The following is a 25,300-nucleotide window of genomic DNA, read 5'->3' as shown; positions in this document are numbered from 1 at the left end:
CACAGAGCTGACAGTAAGACGTAAACAAGCAGGAGGCCGAATGCGCCTCCAAAGAAGACATGGGGAAGAGTGTTAAAGCCATGAAGAAGCGGAGAGAAAGTTCATTCGTCCAGAGTCTCCTGTTTGAAAGAGCTAGACTAAACAACAACAAAAAAGGCAAACTGAGATGAATGTTAAACCTGGCTTGGCAGAGACAAATGGGTCGACAAAAGCAATCGAGTTTTGGAGCGACAATTAACTCGCTCTTTGCATCCCTCCTCCCACAACACCTGCCATACAAACAGGCTCTGATTAAAAATGCATGGGTCTCACAAAGCCTTTTACATAATTAAGATGGTTTCCCTGCAGTGCTAGTTATGTCGTAAAAGCATGGTGGCAATCTTTTAGCAACATAACATTAAATATATACAGTAATAGCTTGCACAGAGATCTTTGGACTTTAAGATTTTGAATGATCTTTAATGTGAGCGCAATTTTTTTTTCCCCATTTGGGCGTCTCCATCAACATTTAAACCACCAATCCTGGCAGAGTCCTGTTTGTGCTATACAGGACCAGGCCTGTTGCTGCCCAAACACAATAAGTTCACTACTCACTCCTCCTTTAGGCTAGCCCCCAGTCTGTTTCCTCTACCACACAATGGCCCTCATTTATGAAACGTGCGTACGACCTAAAACAGGCGTACGACGGGCGTACGCCGATTCCTACGCAAAGCTCGGCATTTATCAATATGGACGTGAGCGTAGGCTGCGATCAAATCTCACGTCTGGTCTGAACTCGTGTATGCAAGTTTCTGAGTCAGCGTGGCCTTGCAGTGCAGCATATAATCAGTTTAACAGGAGAAGGAGAAGTCATCAGTTGATCACTTATCAGCAATGGCAGATCTGGCTCTTTTAGAAGACCTCTATGAGCCGGTACAATAGTGCACACGTACACACACGTGCCACGGTGGAGCGCTCCATCGGATTGTTTAAGGGCAGATGGCTCGCATCAGTGGGGGGGACCTTATACACGGCAGAAAAAGTCTGCAACATTGTTTTAGCCTGTGGGGTTCTGCACAACATCTCGCAAGGAAACTGGGTGCCATAAATGTAGCGATGAAGCCAGAGGACCCGATGCCCAGAGAGCAGTGTCCAGCACAGCCCCAACTGAAGGAGACAGGATATTATTATTCCTCGCTTTTAAAAGGTAGCCTATAGTGTTATGTTTGGCAATGATATTCATAGGCTACAGGAAACATGACGATGCACAACATTTTTATTTATTATTCAGGTTTTCATTTCTATGACGTGAACGATTTCTTTCTGCCATTGACCGAGTTATTTCGGCTTGTTTTCCCAGCCCCTCTGCTGTCAGGAGACAGGGTCGTGGTGGTGGTCCAGCACGGGGGGGTGGAGGACACGCGCTCTCCCTCAGCTATGGTCTCGTTCTGAGTCATGAAAAAAAACACGAGTAAAATAAAAGACACTGCATAAACTCTGCTACCGTGTGTTTATTTAAATATAGGTACACCATGTAGGCCTAAGAGATTGCAATAAGCCTGTATATTACTATTAGGACTATAGAAAATGTGTCAAGGATGTATAAATTAAATAGGCTAAACTTCAGCTGGAGTCCGATTTACTACGGCAACACTGTTGACCGCATCAGTAATCTCTTTCCGTTCCGCATTCTTTCTACAGCCTTTAATACCAGTTTTCAGGCTGCCAAAAGTACACACGTTAGTGCAAATGAACCAGAGATATCAGGGTTTCAATCTCCACCTCTGAAAAGTTCCGCTTCTCAGCCGGATTACGTCTCGTCTTGTCGTAAATTGTAGGGGCGAGGCCTCGCAAACCGAGAATATATTGGGGCGTGATATTTAAATTACGATTGTTTCCAGCCGTTGCATTTATCAATGTACAACCATTCTTACGCTCTGATTGGTGTGATACGAACGTTTCATAAATCACACGTGAAGCCTGTCGTAAGATGATTTCTGCGCTCATATCTGCGCTCGTTTCTACGTTAGGTTGATAAATGAGTGTGAGCTCTTACAGCTTCTATGGTTCATAGAAATGGCATTTTCTCCTGGAGGCCATGAACATGTCTTTGTTTCAGTGAGTGCATTGGAAGGTGAGTGAAGCCCACTTTGAAAGAATGCTTCTAAAACCAGAATAATACCGGCATAACCCACATGTCTTAAAGGTCCAATATGTAATATTTGTACTGTAATAAATCCAAAAATGACACCAATGCCTCATCAGATATTAAGGAAACATGTTAAACTGAAATACTATCTTTTCGGACAACAATGCTAATGTCAGTATTTTTTCTTTTTGAAATTTACATTCCGTGACGGAATTTATGTTTTGATCTGTGTGTTATTATCAACGGCCCAGTTTGACAGGCAGGCCGGGTTGCCAGATATACCTGTAAAAACATAAACCCAGCGCGCTACAGCTGTAACGGTAGTACAGCCATGAAAGCAGCAAACAAAAGAACAGGATCAACGGAGATAGATTCTACATGACATAAAAAAAGAAAACCGCATGTTTCTAACAGTTGCGTGACCAGAGACGTAACAACCCCCTGGTAAATATTGGAGATGTATTTGAAAGATGGAGACAGCTCTGAGCCCAAAAGGACGCAGAGTTGGCTTATTTTCTCCTGAACAGGTAAGCATTAGCTTCAGGCTAATTTATCACAGCTACTAGGGACGGGCATTTTTTGTCATTTCAACATTTGTGTACTCACATTGAATTATATAGCTAGAGTACCCGAGTTGGTTACTCGCCAAAACAATTGAGACATAGCCAGTAAAGTCCCGACTGGTCCTGGCTAACGCCGCCATGCTAACGTTACCCGGAGGACCAGGCAAGCAGCCCATGGCTGTTTACAACGTGTAGTTCAGCAGCTGGAGCCGACAACGGTGAGTTATTTTAAGCCACGAGAGGGGGGCTGTAAATCGGAAAGAGAGGACTGTGAGTTTGCAGTGTGTTTAGCAATTGTTGCCATAATTCTAAGCCAATGAAGTGTGTTCCGTCGGCAAGGTAGTGGTATTTTTAGCATTTCGTATTGTAATTCTAAGCCAAGGAAGTGTGCCTGACTGGCGTGTGGAGAGAACAGTGAGGTTGTTGTGTTTTTAGCGGTTCATACTGTAATTTTAAGCCAAAAAAGTGTGTCTGTCAGTTGGTTACAAAGCTCCGCGTGAGCACGGGCTTTTATGACTGTCAATATAGCCGCCATCTAACGTTAGCTACTGCGCTGTGCTGTGGAGTAATGTCTGGCTATGTGAGACTAGCATCTAACGTTAGCTACTGCGCTGTGCTGTGGAGTAATGTCTGGCTATGTGAGACTAGCATCTACCGTTAGCTACTCCGCTGTGCTGTGGAGTAATGTCTGTCTATGTGAGAAAAGTGTCTACCAACATTGTTGTGAATGCTGCGTTCTCAGCCTGGCAACCTCCGTGAACTTCGAGTCTGGGCAGGACGGGGCGGGGGAAACGACTTTCCAGTATTTTGAATTGGTAGTGCAGTAACTATTTTAACCGCTAGCTTCCAGTATTACATACAATATTACATATTGCACCTTTAATCAGAAAATGCTATATTCAGAAAAAGGCTGGAATATCCAAGCGGAATATGGTGTTTACATAACCCGTATTAATTCGAAATATTGTTATATTCGGAATTATAGGGAAATATTAGTGTGCATGTAAACCAGTCATTGTTTTAAGCTTATCCCACTGAATATCTGAACTGCGGTGAAGGATTCAGACAGCTTATCCTGTCCAACATCAGCTAAAGCAACCAGCAGATTACAGCTGTCAGATGTAACATTACAGTATAGGTGTCATCAGTCTGATATCAAAACTCTATCAGCTGTGACTTAACAGCAGGTTACTGGCCAACTACGTACCTCTTATCAGAAAATTAAAACCACTTTTAGATTTCATGATTGTGCTCGAGTAATGTCAAGTACCAGAATACAAATCGTGTAAGCTACAGTAAACTGGAGATTTACCCGTCCTTGAAGCTTTTTTCTCATGTTAAAAACATAGCGGAACAATAAATCTCACCTTGGTGTAGCTCTATCTATCTTCATCAAGTGACGTGAGGCATTGCTGCATTCTTCAGGTGTTTCAGTCACATACTCAACATGCTCTCCTGTCACACTCTTAGAAACTGTCATGGGAGCAAGGATAGAAGTTCTCTGACAGTTAACATTTCTCAGACAGCCTTTGTGGGCTCGCTATCTTCTAACATGACACACAGTGGCACCGGATGACTTGGACACTTGACGGGTGAGTGTGTTGGGTATGAATTAAATATGTTAGGTGTTAGGAGGTAACTTCATCCGCTGTGACACGAACCAGCAGAAAACTGGACTCTCACTTTTGGTACTGATTAATTATAGCTAGACTATATCGACGACTTTCCACTTCCGGGATTGTTCAGGTGCCGCTGGAAATTCTGCTGGATGTCCCTTTTTTTTAGGCTGGATGTCGCACACCTTCCTCTTTCTTTGTGTTGGCTTTTTAAACTCCGGTGGATTTGTGAGGACTATGGTTAACTGCTCCTCAGATCTCTGCAGGGTAAATCCAGACAGCTAGCTAGACTATCTGTCCAATCTGAGTTTTCTGTTACACGACTAAAACTACTTTTGAATGTTCCACCAAAACAAGTTCCTTCTCAAGGTGCTGTTGCTCTCTCCGGCGCTTAGAGATTAGACTATTGTGATTGGTTTAAAGAAATGACAATAAACCAGAGCACGTTTTTCTCCCATCCCGTAATGCTGTGTGGACTAGCCAGACCCTCCTCCGCAGCGCTGTGAAGGAAGGTCTGGCAATGCGAGACTGAATTGTAGCAGACACCCAGTCGAAGATAAACAGATAGAAACTAGCTAGCAACATTGAGACTATTAACAACCTATAATGCAGTCTGCTTTTAAAATTGATAGGCTCACTCTATAGCACAAGGGCCCATATAGAATGACTTTGTACAGGGCCCAGAACGCTGTGCTACGCCCCTGAGAAAACTTCTGGTGTTTTAAACATAAATGTCTGGTCCTTGAATTTCATAAAAGCCCCCCTTTCCATGGGAAACAACAACAAAAATGTGTTTTTATGGCCAATACAGTAATCCATTTGGAGCCCGCAATCTTGAAACATAGCTGCAAAGAAAAATACATAAAGAGCAAGAGAAACACACAATCATACTCAGTGACGGTGCAGAGCGTAGACTCATTTGTTCTGAGTTCAGCTGTAAAGTCTTGGGATGGGCTGTTACTCACCCTCAGCCCTTTGACCACTGGCCTCAGGGCACGGCTCTGTTAAACACTGACAGCAGCTCTCTACTCTGGCACAGTTGATGAACCCTTGGTTGGTTTCTTCACCCAAGCACACACATACAGCACTGCTCTGACCAAGTGTTGCAATCCGACATCCCTTTTATTAAATAGAATTTCTACCCTTTGATTCAGCATTTAGCGAAGTGAGTCACTGAAGAAATGACCACGTACAGTGCAGTGGTGACTAACTAGACTTTGATATGCATTTTACACAGGGATAAGCTCACCGTAGTGAAAAACAACTAAAGTAAACATTGCTCCCAAAATACTCTTTTTCAGTGACGTCGGCACATGATTGTGCCACTTCTGATTCTATTCTATCCTTGTTTTGTTATTATTTTACTGTTTGGAAATAATTGTGATGCACTCAGCTGCACTCAGACCAAGTCTGCTTGAAACATAGAAATGAGATACAAAAAAATCATACAGCTCCACAATAATTGCATCATTTATTTTCACAGTTTCCCAACAAATACCAACCACCAACTTGGTGCATAAGAAAATGTATTAATTTATTTTTCCATAAGTAGTTGCTAGATACATGTTGTCAAGACATGTCATTATATATATATACACATGTGATTGGGAGGAACGGCCTCCCTGATCTAAACCAGAGTGGTTGTTTGTTGTTGGACTTCTGTGCTAGTCATGGATTGTCTATAACGAACACCATGTTCGAACATAGGGATGCTCATAAGTGTACCTGGTACCAGAGCACCCTAGGCCGAAGGTCAATGATCGATTTCATAATCGTTTCATCTGATCTGAGGCCGTATGTTTTGGACACTCGGGTGAAGAAAGGGGCAGAGCTGTCAACCGATCACCATCTGGTGGTGAGTTGGGTCAGGGGGTGGGGGAAGACTCTGGACAGACCTGGTAAGCCCAAACGTGTAGTGCGGGTAAATTGGGAACGTCTGGAGGAGGCCCCTGTCCAACAGACTTTCAACTCACACCTCCGGCGGAGCTTTTCGTGCATCCCTGTGGAGGCTGGGGGCATTGAACCCGAGTGGACAATGTTCAAAGTTTCCATTGCTGAAGCTGCGGCGAGGAGCTGTGGTCTTAGGGTCTTAGGTGCCTCAAGGGGCGGTAACCCACGAACACCGTGGTGGACAGCGGTGGTCAGGGAAGCCGTCCGACTGAAGAAGGAGTCTTTCCGGGATATGTTATCCCGGAGGACTCCGGAGGCAGTTGCAGGGTACCGAAGGGCCGAAGGGCTGCAGCCTCTGCCGTGAAAGAGGCAAAGCAGCGGGTGTGGGAGAAGTTTGAGAAGACATGGAGAAGGACTTTCGGTCGGCACCAAAGTGCTTCTGGAAAACTGTTCGCCACCTCAGGAGGGGGCGGGGAACCATCCAAGCTGTGTACAGTAAGGATGGGACACTGTTGACCTCAACTGAGGAGGTAATAGGGCGGTGGAAGGAGCACTTTGAGGAACTCCTAAATCCGACTAATACGCCCTCTATGTTAGAGGCAGAGCTGGAGGATAATGGGGGATTGTCGTCGATTTCCCAGGCGGAAGTCACTGATGTAGTCAAACAACTACACGGTGGCAAAGCCCCGGGGATTGATGAGATCCGTGCAGAAATGCTCAAGGCTCTGGGTGTGGGGGGGGCTGTCCTGGTTGACACGCCTCTTCAACATTGCGTGGAAGTCTGGGACGGTGCCAAAGGAGTGGCAGACTGGGGTGGTGGTTCCCCTTTTTAAAAAGGGGGACCAGAGGGTGTGTGCCAATTATAGGGGTATCACACTTCTCAGCCTCCCTGGTAAAGTCTACTCCAAGGTGCTGGAAAGGAGGGTTCGGCCGATAGTCGAACCTTGGGTTGAGGAGGAACAATGCGGATTCCGTCCTGGTCGTGGAACAACGGACCAGCTCTTCACTCTCGCAAGGATCCTGGAGGGAGCCTGGGAGTATGCCCAACCGGTCTACATGTGTTTTGTGGATTTGGAGAAGGCGTATGACCGGGTCCCCCAGGGAGATACTGTGGGAGGTGCTGCGGGAGTATGGGGTGAGGGGGTCTCTACTCAGGGCCATCCAATCTCTGTATGACCAAAGTGAGAGCTGTGTCCGGGTCCTCGGTAGTAAGTCGGACTCGTTTCAGGTGAGGGTTGGCCTCCGCCAGGGCTGCGCTTTGTCACCAATCCTGTTTGTAATATTTATGGACAGGATATCGAGGCGTAGTCGGGTGGGGAGGGGTTGCAGTTTGGTGGGCTGGGGATCTCATCGCTGCTCTTTGCAGATGATGTGGTCCTGATGGCATCATCGGCCTGCGACCTTCAGCACTCACTGGATCGGTTCGCAACCGAGTGTGAAGCGGTTGGGATGAGGATCAGCACCTCTAAATCTGAGGCCATGGTTCTCAGCAGGAAACCGATGGAATGCCTTCTCCAGGTAGGGAATGAGTCCTTACCCCAAGTGAAGGAGTTCAAGTACCTTGGGGTTTTGTTCGCGAGTGAGGGGACAATGGAGCGGGAGATTGGTCGGAGAATCGGGCGCAGCGGGTGCGGTATTGCATTCAATCTATCGCACCGTTGTGACGAAAAGAGAGTTTAGCCAGAAGGCAAAGCTCTCGATCTACCGGTCAGTTTTCGTTCCTACCCTCACCTATGGTCATGAAGGCTGGGTCATGACCGAAAGAACGAGATCCAGGGTACAAGCGGCTGAAATGGGTTTCCTCAGGAGGGTGGCTGGCGTCTCCCTTAGAGATAGGGTGAGAAGCTCAGTCATCCGTGAGGAGCTCGGAGAGAGCCGCTGCTCCTTTGCGTCGAAAGGAGCCAGTTGAGGTGGTTCGGGCATCTGGTAAGGATGCCCCCTGGGCGCCTCCCTAGGGAGGTGTTCCAGGCACGTCCAGCTGGGAGGAGGCCTCGGGGAAGACCCAGGACTAGGTGGAGGGATTATATCTCCAACCTGGCCTGGGAACGCTCAGGATCCCCAGTCGGAGCTGGTTAATGTTGCTCGGGAAAGGGAAGTTTGGGGTCCCCTGCTGGAGCTGCTCCCCCCGCGACCCGACACCGGATAAGTGGACGAAGATGGATGGATGGACATATATATATATATATATATATATATGTGTGTATATAGGCCCAATTCACAAACTTCAAAGGGCTTTACAATGTGTAAAACATCCCTTTATTCTTGGATATTTGATAGTAGACAATATTCCATTCTTTAACATGTACAGACTGATACATTCATTTGGCATTTACAATTATCATTGTACAAACACATTTCCGAAATCAACATCATGCAGACGTAAAATGTCTAAAAGTGTTTTATTTAAATCACACTTTTTGCAACGTTTATTTTAGGAGAAATTGAAAATAAAAGCCCCATCTTAGGTATTTAAACAGGATTTAAATTGTAATCATTATTGTAATTGCTGTAATTATTGTGCTATATGTTAGCACCTAATCAGACACACTGAATATCTCAGCACTGCAGGGAGGCTTTTGTGAATAACCAAATTAGATCATAAAGATCATAACTCATCTTTAATGAGTACACATTAGAATGTAGTAGTATTCTTGCAAGTCACTTGCACTGTTTACTACTTCACTTCTCTTGTCATTATTGTCTTTTCATTACTTCTATTGCTACTAAGGTCTCTTGACATGGCTATTGTTTAAACTTATACAACTTAGTGAGCACATTTTTATGCATGCTTTTTCCTTTCAGTTACACCGCATGGGAACAATGTTGGGAAGGATACGATAAGAAAGCATAGAAACGATTTCCTCACATGGAGTGTGAAGTGATATAGTTACAGTAGGGCAGCCGCTGACAGAACCACTGGGAGCTGTCAACACTGTGGCTTTGCTCGGCTCTTTCTCTGCCTCCATCTGTCTCTTTCTCCAGCTGTTTTCTTAGTACATCATACCTTACTGTCATCCTGATACACGCTCTGTAATCTTGAGTCATCAATAATGGGCGGTGTTTTGTTGTTTGCCGCTCCATGGCTACTGTACAGTTTGTACTTTACTCTTTGCAAACATACCTTAAAAATAAAATGGCAATCCAGGATAATCTTCTGGTATGTTAAACAAGCTGGGACTGGGCCTCAATCCAACTCAACCTGCACATCTCGGGAATTACGGAGGTGCTTGGCACAGTGCGCCTGTTGAGCAACTTAGATCTTTATACAAATGTGTGTCAGCAGTACTCAGGAGACTACGGCTGCCAATGGAAATTTGATGCATCTAAAATCAGTTTGCCTATTCAGCATGGCCTATATTTCAAGGAGCTGGCTGATTAGTTGGTTGGCTTCCAACGGTTTTGCGAATGCATTGTGTGAGTAGGACAACATTTATTTACCTTCTGTTCAATGACATGGAGGATTCCTGATGACAGATTTGGAGCTTTTGGATGGATTTGTGGATTGCTCAGAAAGGTTGTTTGCATTCATAGCCTTTCCAAGGCCTGTGTAAATCTCTTTCTGTTGTTTTTTTTAAACCAGTTTACTTTCAATATTAATGTCTGTCTACACAGTTTATAATGCATCATAAAGCTCATATGAACAAAACATATATATAGTTATTTATTCCAAAAAATATTTGTTATTCCATAAGTGCTTCACACCAACAAAAAAAGTTTGTACCCTTGTTTTAATGTTCAATCTCCGTGTAGACTTTAGCACTTCTACAGTAACTGTGTTAGTATGAAATTACGTCATGCATCTTGGACTGGAAGTACAGCTGTGTTATAAAGCAGAAAAAGCACAAAGGCTGCCACATCGGCTAACACATGTTTAATGTTTATAATTAAATACATTCATCAAATAATATTGGCCCAAATAACAACTGGGATGTGGCCAAACAGGGTTGTCACTATCACTAATAAAGGCCGGGGGGAAAAAAATATAGAAATAATCTGTAGCCTACCACAGCAGCTCAAATGGTAAATTGAGTATAATGTAGACTTCCACAGCACTATTTCTGCAGAGTTTCTCTCTATTAACAGAAATAATGTTTCACACTCTAATTCCAGACTTTTCTTTTCTGCTGTGCTCCTGATCAATATTAAGCTACTGTTAAAAAACTTAGCATTTCATTTTTTCTTGTTCACTTTAAAAGCCTACATATAAATGCAAGGCTGCAAGACTTTTATTGTGAAAATTCTGAAAGAAGTGTTGAGTTTCATTCACGGTGGCTTAACATCAGTTGGGGGGGGGAAAGGCAAGTAGAGCCGCTGCCATTAATCGAGCTGATGGAATTAGTGGAAATGGACGTTATTATGAATTGATCAAAGTCAAACGGTAACAATAGAGGCAGTTTTGACTTTGCATTACCTGGGGAGCAAGTGAGAATAGAAATGAATGCCTGTGTCTTATATACAGTCAGTCAGTCCCAAATAAACCAATATAAATGTAGCCACTATTTGAGAAGTTATGGTAATATTAGGTTGATATCTTTATATGTCAAAACAACCAATTCATTGCCATACAACAACCTTCAAAGAAACTTGTGTGATCAAACGTGAATTCAGAAAAAAAAAGAAGAAGCTGGTTGCACGCTGTTTGGTCCCGAAAAACATAAAAAGAGAGAAAAGTCTGTCGATGAAGTGATGGCTGAGAAGACATAATCAGCACGGCTTATATATTTTGCAGTTTTGCTGCAAAAGTGTTGCATAAGCATGGTTTGCTCAACGATCCATCGCTGTTCCTTTCACGCTAAAGGATTTCAATCAGCTTTGATATTGATGATTTCCAAGTAGGAACACTCTGATCCGGTTGGTAACATTAACATTATGATTGACAGAGCTTTTTTAGATTGGGAACACCCAATGTGTTGTACTGGGGTTTGTGCGATAGCTCAATTTGAATGTTAACTTCACTGGGAATAAAGTGTTTTGGGCCCATTATACTGTATGTCCCTCTATCCTAATTTGCAGTTTAAAAGATTTACTTTGCAAGTATGCAGGGTCTATGTGGGTGGGCAGGTTTGCGTGTCTGTGCGTGTTCTTCTCCATTTCTATTTTCCTTGAAGATGAAATGTTTTAGTTTGGCTCTTAACATTGTGTTTGGCTGTGTGTCTTTTGGACTGCCTAACAATGCCTCTGTCTGTTGGACAAGTGACTGAAGAACACACTGCTAATTGTACTTTAGTCCGTCTCAGACAAGAACAGCAGAAATCAATAGGAGGTACCTGCTTTCTTGGGCGGCTTATTGAACATTCTTAAACATGATTTACAAAAGACCAGTCTACACCACATCTGTATCTTATCTCAACTATCTATTTTTTGTTGTTGGTGTTTTTACCCAAAAGGGACGATTGTGGTAGCTAGAGGCATCCAGCAACTATCTCAATTTGTTATTATTCCTCTGTAAAGTTTGTTCACTGAGGTTTAGCAATGTGGTGTGTTTACATACCAAATGGGGTTGGGTACCAGACAAAGACCCAGATTGCTCAGATCTTATGCTGCTGATCAGAAACGACAAGAAGTACGTCAATAAAAAACACCAGAAGTCTCTGCAGGGAAGCCCCGCTGGCCTTATCCCAACTCCCTAATGCAATAAAATACCATAGGTCAGGTGGAGGGAAGGAGAGTGGGAGTATTTGATTGGTGCCCCCAATCCCTGGTTACAAATCAGAATTGGAGAGGTGAAGGCAGGTTGTAGTGGTGAGCTGCTGCCTCATTACCTCGCCTGGCAGGGGGACTGTTTGTTGACTGCTGTGCCAATAGGACAGTGCAGGGTGGTTTCCATTAGATGATGTGTTTGGATAGAACTTTGAACCTTCCTGGAAAGAGAATGTAATGTTTGTTTTCCAACTTTCCAGTCACACCAGAGAAAGAAATTAAATTGGATGATGATTAAACTAGCCATAAAACCAAACCCAACACATGTCAGTGTTGGGCTGCTGGATTATAGAACAAATTATTATTCCAATTATTTTGGTCAATCTTGAAATTGAGATTATTTAACCCGATTACTCATTGACTTTTGGAAAGATGTTGCATTTATTTAACTTAAACAGTGAAACAGTTAAACAAATCAACAGTGTAACCAAGTAAGTGAAATTTCCAATACAAACTGAAGGATAAGGTCCAAAATCCAGCCAATGCACGGGGAACTTACTCAAGTACATTTTTTTGTGATCATTAAAGAGCCAAAATTGAAATTGCGATCAAAATTCGATTAATTGCACAGCCCTAGTTTAGTGTTTATCAAAAGCACAAAACCTTTTTTTTTTTTTACTTGGGGAACAATACTAGTGGTGCTTTGAGCTAAATGCTAACGACAGTATATCGGGGTTTTTCCTTGCTCAGAATTGGCCTTTTCCGGGGCCTCACTTGTCTGTTAGTTCAGACAATTTGATAAACAGAAATTTATATTATGCTAAACAAAAATGTATGTTATGTTTTAAGTAAAGTAAACCCCAATTTCCAAAACTCGTTAAATAAAACAATATTAATATTTAAATAAATCACCAGGAGAGTCGACTCTGGAGAAAAGATTGAGATTAGCTCTCATATTTAAGTTTATGTTCTGCTTGTTCAATGATTGTTTGGTAAATTGCTATTAAACACATTTGAATTGCTATTTTTATTCTCAATTCTTGTCATTTTGGTGCTGGTGATTTTCCTTTGGGGCTTGCTATAACCTCTTTGGGGAGAGGGCGCCAAAATGTCCTCAATGCAGGAAAAACCCTGTATAGCTAACATGCTAACAATGACAGTGTTTAGCAGGTATTATTTTTACCGTGTTTACCATCTTAGTGTCCACCTAGCGTGTTAGCATGCTAGCCAATATTAGTTTATTATCGGCCGAGAAGCAACAAGGAATTGCACTTCAGAAATGACAAACTGCTTTTGAGCTCATTTCGAAACAGTCATTACAGTACATATCCACCAGAGAGCACTGACAAGTTCTAACTGTCAAAAAACCCACTCAGTGTGAATCCTAGCCACAATAAAAAAAATCTAAGGGATGTGAATCAAGATTGTTTGTGTTTGTTATGTGTTTTGTTACAAAAAATATCAGGCCAATATATCATTAGCTAACTGCCAAATTTGTTATATCAGTATCTGCTTTAAATATCAAGCATTGGTGGGGCTATGCAAAGTACAGCTGAGGCTAATGGGAAGATCATTGATATTTTTTAGTACTACTAAATAAATACTAATTTATTTGTTTTCACCTGATGATGGTGCTAGACAAAAAGTTTGTGGAAGTTATAACAGTTCATCTTGTCGGGGACATGAATGTGAATAGCTGTTGAGACATTGCATTCAAAACCATACAACAGAGCAAGAGGAAAAGTGAGGGGAGCCAAAAAGTCTGAAGGCTTCATCCTCTGGGGACCATGAATGTATGCCCAAAATCCAATGGCAGTGGTTGTTGAGAGATTTCAGTCTGGGCTAAAGTGGTGAATCGATTGACTGGCAGACCAACGTTGCAATCCATATAGCCCCACCACTAGCTAAAACCCTGAACACATTCATATTCAAGCTCATTACCTTCAATTTCAGGGCGCTTTCAAACCTGCCTCTTTTAATTTGGTTGAATCACACTTGAGTTTGTTTGGGCAGGTGAGAACGTGGCAATCCCACTCGGGTCTGCACCAAAAGCGGACCAAACAAGCGTACCGAACCATCAAGCAGGTCTCGGTAGGCCTGTTTGGTTTCTATCAAACTCTGGAGCGGTCGTTTGTGGTGAGAACATGATCCGACCTCGAACCACACCAACTACTTCGCAAGTCTGAGCTAATGGCTTCTGTAGTCAGGAGAACATACAAACTGTAGCAGCTTCAATATTTCTCTCAGAAATAGACTGCAGTCAAGCTTGCTGTCCGTCACTCGCATCTCCGTGGTCAAACCAGCCGCCGCTAAAGTTGGAGACAGTGACAGAGTCTCTGTGACCAGAGCAGACGTGGTAACATCACTCGCCAAACAATGTCTGATTATTTGAATGAAATGAGCTGGTTTGACCATGGTGATGCAAGAAATATGTAATAATCCAAACAGGACCTTCTTCCTGTCTTTACTTTCTTGCTCCCACCCCAGACACATCCGACCAATAAGAGGTGGTGAACGTTCTTGCGTGATTTGTAATGACGCATTTTGGTCTTTTAGTTTACAAACTCATCAACTAATTCGGACAAAGCAAACAAACTATAGGTGTGAAAATGCCTTAATATGATTTGATTGTGAAGAAGTCAGTGAAAGACAAAACATTCAATGTAAGATCACGTAACAAGGTTATTGAATATTAACATGCACAATGCAGAAGGACATTTTTAAACAGTCACTCAGCCCTTGCCCTTCTACAAATCCTTTTGGACAGAGATCCCTCTCTTCTCAGAGGGGTTTGAAGTAACTGCAGAGTAACAGAGACCTGACCCCAAAACAGCAGGGATGAGACCAGAGAAAGCAATTTCCCAACAGCACACGGAGATAGTGATTTAACATTCGCAACGGAGGTTGGCAGAGCTCACTGGGCCTCATGCTACCACTTTTCAGGATGTGAATAGGCCAGCTTTTATTAATGATAATGACAGAAGAGAAGTGTGTCGACACAGTTGACAATTAAAATGGGACCTCTGACTTTGTCCAGCAGAATAGTCCTCTAAATCGTTGTATCCCAAAATGTTCACAGTCTCGTACCCCTTCAGCTACATACATACCCCTGCACTCTTATATTAGTGGTGGGAAAAACCAAGTATACTTTCCATGGCAATACTGTATTGATACATGGATGCCAAGTATTGCTCTTTTATTATATAAATTGCACAAAGGAATTTAACTTTTTGGTACTAAAATAATAAAATAGAATTTTCGGTCCACTTGATGGTGCAGTTGAGTTTTTTAGATAAAGCAGATTTTGACAAAGTTTGCCTTTGGGGACATAATTTAAAGGCTGGAAAAAATTTAACAAATTGCAATATGGCGCAGAATATTTCAATCTGTTTTAAAATTCAAAAATAATCTTATTGTGACGTAAGTATCGTGATAATGACGTGGGGCCTCTTGTGATTCCCCCCACTATCTTATATGGTCTTTTGGGTTTTTCGCATACCCCTTGGGGTACACGTAGCCCAGTATGGGAACCAATGCTTTACATCCACTGATCAAACATGGTCCCCACAACAAGGCATGTTATTTAAAACACTGTGATTATCCAGTCTGTCAAGCTGTGCAGTATACTGCTTGATCTGCTGTAGTGCAAACTGTTGCTGTGTGCTGCTGGCGGAGTCAGGTTAGTGTGCTGCGGCATTCTGTGAAATTCCCTCTGCTTTCACTTAACTGTTCTTCTGCCGGCTGCCACCTGCCTGGATTTGCTTTAATGTATTAGAGGGATTTAGGTGATCCCAGATGGTTCCAAGTACAAAAAAACGGTGACTGTGAGTGACTTCACAACATTGCATATTGTTTAGGGCTGCACGATACGAGGAAAATATGGGATAACATTGTTGAGTATGGCAATAATGATATTACCTGCAATAAATAAAGAGATATTAAAGTGCACCATCACCTTATCGTGGTGGAGAGGTTTGTGTGTCTCTGTGAACCTGAGGGCTGTGTTGTCTGGAGCTTTGTGCTCCTGGTAGGGTCTCCCAAGGCAAAGTGGTCTCAGGTGAGGGGCCAGACAAAGAATGGTTCAAAAACCCCAATGAATAAGCAAGGTAGAGATGGAGTGACCCTGCTCGGAGGAAGCCCGGGGCCCCCGTCTGGAGCCAGGCCCGGGACGGCGGGCCTGGTGGCGGGTTTGCCGGCGAGCCCGCCGGGGTGGCCGGGTTTCTCTCCAGCCCATGGGCCCACCACCTGTGGGAGGAACCGTTGGGGTCGGGTGCGATGCCACATGGGTGGCAGTGAAGGTCAGGGGCCTCGACGGACCAGACCCGGGCGGCAGACGCTGGCTCTGGGGACGTGGAACGTCACCTCTCTGTGGGGAAGGAGCCGGAACTGGTGCGGGAGGTGGAGCGCTACCGGTTAGATCTGGTGGGGCTTACCTCTACGCACAGTCTTGGTTCTGGAACCATACTCCTGGATAGGGGTTGGACTCTTTTCTTCTCCGGAGTTGCCCAGGGTGTGAGGCGCCGGGCGGGTGTGGGGATACTCACAAGCCCCGGCTGGCGCCGCTGTGTTGGAGTTTACCCCGGTGGACGAGAGGGTCGCCTCCCTACGCCTGCGGGTTGTGGGGGGGAAAACTCTGACTGTTGTTTGTGCATATGCACCAAACAGGAGTTCGGAGTATTCGGCCTTCTTGGAGACCTTGACTGGAGTCCTGCATTGGGCTCCAGTGGGGGACTCCATTGTTCATGGGGCTCCAGTGGGCAATGATGGAGACACCTGAGAGGCGTGATTGGGAGGAACGGCCTCCCTGATCTAAACCAGAGTGGTTGTTTGTTGTTGGACTTCTGTGCTAGTCATGGATTGTCTATAACGAACACCATGTTCGAACATAGGGATGCTCATAAGTGTACCTGGTACCAGAGCACCCTAGGCCAAGGTCAATGATCGATTTCATAATTGTTTCATCTGATCTGAGGCTGTATGTTTTGGACACTCGGGTAAAGAGAGGGGCAGAGCTGTCAACCGATCACCATCTGGTGGTGAGTTGGGTCAGGGGTGGGGAAGACTCTGGACAGACCTGGTAAGCCCAAACGTGTAGTGCGGGTAAATTGGGAACGTCTGGAGGAGGCCCTGTCCGACAGACTTTCAACTCACACCTCCGGGCGGAGCTTTTTCGTGCATCCCTGTGGAGGCTGGGGGCATTGAACCCGAGTGGACAATGTTCAAAGTTTCCATTGCTGAAGCTGCGGCGAGGAGCTGTGGTCTTAGGGTCTTAGGTGCCTCGAGGGGCGGTAACCCCACGAACACCGTGGTGGACACCGGTGGTCAGGGAAGCCGTCCGACTGAAGAAGGAGTCTTTCCGGGATATGTTATCCCGGAGGACTCGGAGGCAGTTGCAGGGTACCCGAAGGGCCGAAGGGCTGCAGCCTCTGCCGTGAAAGAGGCAAAGCAGCGGGTGTGGGAGAAGTTTGGAGAAGACATGGAGAAGGACTTTCGGTCGGCACCAAAGTGCTTCTGGAAAACTGTTCGCCACCTCAGGAGGGGGGCGGGGAACCATCCAAGCTGTGTACAGTAAGGATGGGACACTGTTGACCTCAACTGAGGAGGTAATAGGGCGGTGGAAGGAGCACTTTGAGGAACTCCTGAATCCGACTAATACGCCCCTCTATGTTAGAGGCAGAGCTGGAGGATAACGGGGATTGTCGTCGATTTCCCAGGCGGAAGTCACTGATGTAGTCAAACAACTCCACAGTGGCAAAGCCCGGGGATTGATGAGATCCGTCCAGAAATGCTCAAGGCTCTGGGTGTGGAGGGGCTGTCCTGGTTGACACGCCTCTTCAACATTGCGTGGAAGTCTGGGACGGTGCCAAAGGAGTGGCAGACTGGGGTGGTGGTCCCCTTTTAAAAAAGGGGACCAGAGGGTGTGTGCCAATTACAGGGTATCACACTTCTCAGCCTCCCTGGTAAAGTCTACTCCAAGGTGCTGGAAAGGAGGGTTCGGCCGATAGTCAAACCTTGGGTTGAGGAGGAACAATGCGGATTCCGTCCTGGTCGTGGAACAACGGACCAGCTCTTCACTCTCGCAAGGATCCTGGAGGGAGCCTGGGAGTATGCCCAACCGGTCTAAATGTTTTTGTGGATTTGGAGAAGGCGTATGACCGGGTCCCCGGGAGATACTGTGGGAGGTGCTGGGGGAGTATGGGGTGAGGGGTCTCTACTCAGGGCCATCCAATCTCTCTGTATGACCAAAGTGAGAGCTGTGTCCGGGTTCTCGGTAGTAAGTCAGACTCGTTTCAGGTGAGGGTTGGCCTCCGCCAGGGCTGCGCTTTGTCACCAATCCTGTTTGTAATATTTACGGACAGGATATCGAGGCGTAGTCGGGGTGGGGAGGGGTTGCAGTTTGGTGGGCTGGGGATCTTATCGCTGCTCTTTGCAGATGATGTGGTCCTGATGGCATCATCGGCCTGCGACCTTCAGCACTCACTGGATCGGTTCGCAACCGAGTGTGAAGCGGTTGGGATGAGGATCAGCACCTCTAAATCTGAGGCCATGGTTCTCAGCAGGAAACCGATGGAATGCCTTCTCTCAGGTAGGGAATGAGTCCTTACCCCAAGTGAAGGAGTTCAAGTACCTTGGGGTTTTGTTCGCGAGTGAGGGGACAATGGAGTGGGAGATTGGTCGGAGAATCGGCGCAGCGGGTGCGGTATTGCATTCAATCTATCGCACCGTTGTGACGAAAAGAGAGCTGAGCCAGAAGGCAAAGCTCTGGATCTACCGGTCAGTTTTCGTTCCTACCCTCACCTATGGTCATGAAGGCTGGGTCATGACCGAAAGAACGAGATCCAGGGTACAAGCGGCCAAAATGGGTTTCCTCAGGAGGGTGGCTGGCGTCTCCCTTAGAGATAGGGTGAGAAGCTCAGTCATCCGTGAGGAGCTCGGAGTAGAGCCGCTGCTCCTTTGCGTCGAAAGGAGTCAGTTGAGGTGGTTCGGGCATCTGGTAAGGATGCCCCCTGGGCGCCTCCCTAGGGAGGTGTTCCAGGCACGTCCAGCTGGGAGGAGGCCTCGGGGAAGACCCAGGACTAGGTGGAGGGATTATTTCTCCAACCTGGCCTGGGAACGCCTCGGGATCCCCCAGTCGGAGCTGGTTAATGTTGCTCGGGAAAGGGAAGTTTGGGGTCCCCTGCTGGAGCTGCTCCCCCCGCGACCCGACACCGGATAAGCGGACGAAGATGGATGGATATTAAAGTGCACTCAGTTCTGCCTTTCTGCTGCTTTCAGTATTCTGCTAAAATACACAGCCCGGTCTCATGGCAGTTCGTGATATGGTCACGTTATTGATTCTATTAAGTCGTGGACAGGACATGATAATGTTTTTTTTCCGTGTGCAGATTATGAATTTTAAAGCAATGTATTTCAATGGGAAGCATATTTTGTGATCACAGAACAATGACGGTAGCGAGTAGTATTGATAAGGCGAAAGTCCGCGCAGGGAGGTTGGTCGGGGTGGCGGACGGGTCAAACAACACAGGACTTTCACCCCGGAGACCGGGGATCGCGTCCCGCGTGTTGCAGTTAATTTCCTCGTTATTCTTTTCCTAACCACAACCACCCCGTTGTGGCGTTTCATTTCCTCGTTGTTGTGTGCCCCTGCACCCGGGCGCCCCTGTTGTGGCAGCCCGTCCTGTTGTTGTAGCTGGAGTGTTGCGCCTCATTTCCCCGTTGTTGCGTCCCCCGGAGCAGGTTCGAAAATTGTGACCTGTACACGTTCAAAATTTGTGGCGTGTACACAAAATAAACGTCAAAATCATGACCTGTACACAAATTAATAAATCAAAATAACGTGACTATTTCACAACCTGGCGTGACACCGTGTTGAAATACAACAACTTGCTTGCAAATGAAACAAAAACATTCCTGACACTCTTTTATTAAACTACTTGACCGAGCACTACAAAAAAGAATGACCGATACTATACATTTAAAAGTGCAGTTTTCTACTCATATTTTCTTTCAACTAACGCAAAAAGAAACCCTGATGAAACGATTCACAAACGATATATTGTGCAGCCCTGATATTGTCAATTATTCAGTTTGAATGTTCAGTCAGGTAACACAACTCACAGTACTTTGCCTTTTACAAATCCTTCACACAGAGTATCTCTCAAAACAGAGCTTACTGTTTCTTTCGGAAATTATACTGTCATCCAACTTTCCCTTATCTCAAAGCGAGAGGTTAGAGTTTGATCCTGTGACTTAAATCCCCCCCACACACACACACACACAAAACACAAATCCTAAAAGTTGTCTTCCTATGCCACCTCAACAGATGGAGTCCAACCTGAGCTATTCATCTTCAATGAGCTGTGCGCCCTGAAGGATGAGCCAGGGCCTTGCAAGGCCATTAAGGACCGATACTTCTTCAATGTTGACACGGGACACTGTGAGCTGTTTGAATACGGAGGCTGCGGGGGTAACGCCAATAATTTCGAGACCTTGGACGCATGTGAGGAAATGTGTGTCGTCTCAGGTGAGTCCGACCCTTTGGCTGACACTTAGGACTAGGACTTAGGACTACACTACACAAGCTGTTTTGCCTTTTAGTTTATTTCGATCACATAGACACATAACATTAAATACACAACATAAATGGTAAAAACAAAACAATAAAACAAAGTTTCACCTTCATTCATACAGTGTCATCTTAACTCATTTATAATCAATACTGACCGAAAAGGTGTGTTCATTTGCTTATTACACCTACCCTTTTTACATTCTGTTTTATTTAGATTGTGTTCTTAGGTCTCTCAGAATCTTATCAATCTTTTTAAGATTATTTTTTGGGGCTTTTTCCCTTTATTATGAAGTGACAGTGGATAGACTTGAAAGGGGAAGAGAGATGGGGAATGACACGCAGCAGGTCGGATTTGAACCCTGTGCCGCTGCAGGACTCAGCCAACATGGGGCGAACGCTAGAGGCTAGAGGCCACCCCAGAATCTTATTAATCTTGTGAAATGTATTATTATTATTCATTTCTGTATGTTATATACATATTACCTATTTAAACACATATTACATGCAGAAAATATATTAAACAAAACTAAATAAATATAATAAACAAAACAAAGTGCATTGCCATCCAATGACCCACATTGGTATTTGGTGAACAAATTGTAACTTGAAGTTAACGGTAACAGTGAGCACGGACCCCAACATCATTCATACAAAGGAATACAAAAGGAATATTTTTCATAGTCACAGCACCCAGGACAATGATGTATTATAGCTTTGCATTGTTATGTTGTTGTTAGCAAATGATCACTTTTGTTTTCAAGGACTGTTGTTCCTCATTAGACTTTATTGCCACCTTGGGCATAAAATCCTATTACAAAGTCATTTTGTTGGTATGTGGATAAAATGGAGCCTTGCCAGCACATTAATTCTGAAGAGTTTTCCTAGAGGCATCTGGTTAATGAAAAATATGGGCATATTTAAGAGAGGCAGCCAGTATTGTATTATTTATAGGTTACAGATACTAAATTAATGATAGATTGAAGTTTAATTAATTGATTACAACTAATAACAGAGTCAAACTATTGGATTCCCCAATTCTCATGTCTCAATCTGAAAATGGATTTTTTTTAATTTTATCATAATGTCAAATCCCAAACTCCTAATGTAACAAAACACCTCATAACAGATGCTGGATGTGTGCGGCCTTGAGGAAATTGGGCAATTCAGTCGTCCGGACAAAGAGAATGACCTCGTGGTTAATTAAAAGTGATGTCAGATTGCAACACTTGGTCAGAGCAGTGCTGTATGTGTGTGCTTGGGTGAAGAAACCAACCAAGGGTTCATCAACTGTGCCAGAGTAGAGAGCTGCTGTCAGTGTTTATCAGAGCCGTGCCCTGAGGCCAGTGGTCAAAGGGCTGAGGGTGAGTAACAGCCCATCCCAAGACTTTACAGCTGAACTCAGAACAAATGAGACTACACTCACTGAGTATGATTGTGTGTTACACTTTCTGTTTGTATTTTTCTTTGAAGGTAGGCTTCAAGTATATCATTCTACTTTTAAAGAATATAGAGGGGGAGCTTCAAATGGATGACTCTATTGGCCATAAGAACACAAAATGTGTGTTTGTTTTTTTCATGGAAGGTATGAAAAAGTCTGGCTTTTGTTAAAGTTTGTAACATTTCTATAATGATGCCAACCACTGCCACTTTGTGTCCATCAACAGCCATTTGCCCAGTAGAATTTGACAATAATATGTTTACTCCCTCACTGTAGATTAGCTATTTGCTAATCCTCACCTAGCTTAGTTACTGTTGCTATGCATGTCAAGCTTTGAATTCTAGTGTGGCACATATGCAGTTTACAACCAAGGGGGTAAGCTTCGCTTCAGAACTCGAACCTCCTATGGCGCCATTTTGTTGCTACCTGGCAATCACCTCCCGTTAGCATTCCACTGACTAGCATTCATTTTGGCGCCACTTGACAGCGAATAACTTTACATCTGAAGCGTTTAAACTCTCTATTTGTCCATTGTTTATTTCTAAAGAAACACGACAATGTATAAAAGGCTCCATTACCTTGTACCTCACGTTATGGCTCCGCAGCTGACGCTTTTGTAAAAATAGGCTAACGATTGTGTCACATAGTAGAGGAATTACCGTATAGTACAGAATAAGCTTGCAGGCAGTTTTGACTTACATGAGCTGTTTAGGATTAATCACTAATGTTAAATAGCATTTTAGTGATCAATAATTACCCTGTGCCCATGTTATCTCCTTACACTCTCCATCTCTGCGAATATATCGCATCAAAACTATTCACACCGGCAGCGATGCAAATTTGCAACAGTTTTTAATAAAAGTCTCGGATATTCACGCCAGCTTCGCATCGGAGGGACAGTTTGAGTTTGGTCTGGGGATGCTGCTGAAAAGAGAGAGTAAGTGAAGGAAGATGCAGTGTGGGCGGACGAGAGAGAGAGCAATCGGAGCAGAGGAGAGTTAACGTTTAGCGGAGAACATATCAAGTGATTGTACAGTAGCTAGAGTCTGCAGTTTGAGCACAAATAAATGTTGCAGCTCCCGAAATTAGAGAAGGTTCAATTGCTTTGAACAAAAAACAGCTTAATTTCCAAAATGTAAAAGCACTGTACAAGCCGATGTTCTGACGTCTAAAACCTAAGGTGACAGGAATCTGCAGTGTCCACATCAACATGCAGCCACATTACACAAACAGGTGGTAATCCCTTTATTACTGTCAATATAATATTTTATTATGCAATTAGATTAGATAGAAGTTTATTGGAAAATAATCATCAACCATAAACAAGACAAAACGTGTACCGGACCTCAGGCAACATGGAGGGTTACATAGGTTCCACAACTGTAGTGTGTGCATGTTTGTCAGTATCTGAGTCTGTTTGTGCTGCCTGTATGCAGGAAAGGGTGTGCATTCGATAAAGAATTGCTGTAAAATATCCTGATTTTGGTTTTGTTTTTATAGTTCAATTAGTGAAAAGACAAAAGTAGCTAAAAGTTTTTTCCCCCTCTAAATTCTGGATGGATGAGGGGAGGAGCTATGGCAGCGTTCCCAGGTGTTGAGTTCATAATACTGTACATGTACATCCTCTCACATACATACCATATACCTTTCTACCAATTAATTTAACAGATTCAACAATATATTCATGTTTTTTTTCAATACACGGCAGATAGTGCGGGACAGGAAGTCGAGCACAGAAGCAAAATAGAACATCTGGTTAATTTTTAAAATAAAATACACCGCGCTCACGGCGGATCATATTTCCCTGCACTACACCTTGAAAACACAGCACAGAGTGGTTTCCCCTCTACTCCTCTGGATGGAAACTAACTGTTGTTGGTTTTGTGGTTCTATTCTACGTGAATTCGCGAGACTACAGCTGTCAGTCATGGCCGCAGCCGCGCCGCAACAAATCCGGACCTGGTGGGTATTGACCATTGACATATATATAATGGACCAATAGACCCCGTTGCTCTGGACGGAGACCAGTGAAGGCTGTTAGAAACACTTTTCCGGTGATTTCTTGCTTTACTGCGCAGCCTCCAACTGACAACGTAAATGTGACATGAGCAACGTGTCTGAAAGTTGTAAGTCTTCTGTTAGCTTTGCCAAGAGATATCTCAATCATTCCCAATCTTATAGAAACGGAGAGTGTAGGTATATGTAAGGAGATAACATAAGCACAGGCTAATTATTGCTAACTAACATGCTAGTTAACATTAGTAATTAAACCTAAACAGCTAATGTAAGTCTAAACTGCCTGCGAGCTTCTCCTGTACTATACGGTAATTCCTCAACTGTGCGACAGTAAGTCACTTGGTTATGACACAATCGTTAGCCTATTTTTACAAAAACGTCTGCTACGGAGCCATAACGTGAGGTACAAGGTAATGGAGCCTTTTATACATTGTCGTGTTTCTTTAGAAATAAACAACGGACAAATAGAGTCTTTAAACACTTCAGATGTAAAGTTATTCGCAGTCAAGTGACGTAAAAAAAAATGGCGGTCAGCGGAATGCTAACAGGAGGTGATACCTTTTGTAGCAACAAAATGGCGCCATCGGAGGTTCGAGTTCTGAAGCGAAGCTTACCCCCTTGGTATTGACGGACGACGGAGCACGCAGCAGACACGCAGCGGAGCCGGTCCGCAGCCGTTATGCATCCAGTGGAAATCTGGAGTTAGTCAATGCGGCTGTATGTGTTAGTCAGCCAAGTGTAGTTTGTAGTAACATACAGGTAACAATAGATAGCAGTACATCCAATGTAGCTACACTGGATGTAACACGGGTCTCATTTAGTGCTAGCAGAGAATGACGGGCTCTGGTGCTAGTGACGGACTTTTCAACAACAGAACGGCAAGAGTTTTAAAGTATGCGGAGGAAAACTCGGGTGAAAGGTGGAGGTGGGAGGAAACAAGTTAGCCTGGAGCTAGAAACAAATAGAGCTACTGTCTGTAACATTAATCAGATACTGGTGTGCTGCAAACCAGCAACTACCGTAGTACCTGTATTTGAAATAAATACCCGGTACATTTACAGGTTTCAAACTGACACAGTGGTGGTGTTTGATTCATTCTGACCCAAATTGCTTTGTCTGGCTGTTGTTGTATGGTCACATTTTTGCAAATTTTTCTTAAAAAAATAATGATCTCTGTCCACGGGAACGCTATGGCTTTTCATTTAAAACAAGTATACTTATGAAACAGATGGAATTAGAAATAAAAGGCCTGCCTCTAACGAAAGCCTCCTTCAAATAAAAGCCTGGTACCTTCTGCAGTTCAGGTAAATAAAGGCCCCAGTTTTTATTTGAGGATTATCAGTTAAAGCATCATCAGTTACAATTAAAGCAACACTAGGTCACTTTTCCCGCTTCGATCCCCCTACAGGTTGGAAAAGGAATTGCCCATTACATTACATT

At 44.2% G+C, this 25,300-nt stretch overlaps 1 protein-coding gene across 1 annotated transcript in view; it reads left to right on the top strand.

The window, feature by feature from the left end:
• The window catches only part of LOC114564333 (tissue factor pathway inhibitor), a 69,744-nt gene that overhangs the window by 22,128 nt on the left and 22,316 nt on the right, over positions 1-25,300 (top strand). Inside the window, exon 2 of the mRNA XM_028591600.1 lies at positions 20,161-20,361. Within this exon, the coding sequence (XP_028447401.1) occupies positions 20,161-20,361 (201 nt within the window). The remainder of the gene's footprint in view (positions 1-20,160; positions 20,362-25,300) is intronic.

The sequence above is a fragment of the Perca flavescens genome, chromosome 11, assembly GCF_004354835.1.
Source record: "Perca flavescens isolate YP-PL-M2 chromosome 11, PFLA_1.0, whole genome shotgun sequence".
NCBI lineage: Eukaryota > Metazoa > Chordata > Actinopteri > Perciformes > Percidae > Perca > Perca flavescens.
This window is presented reverse-complemented; position numbering and strand designations above follow the sequence as displayed.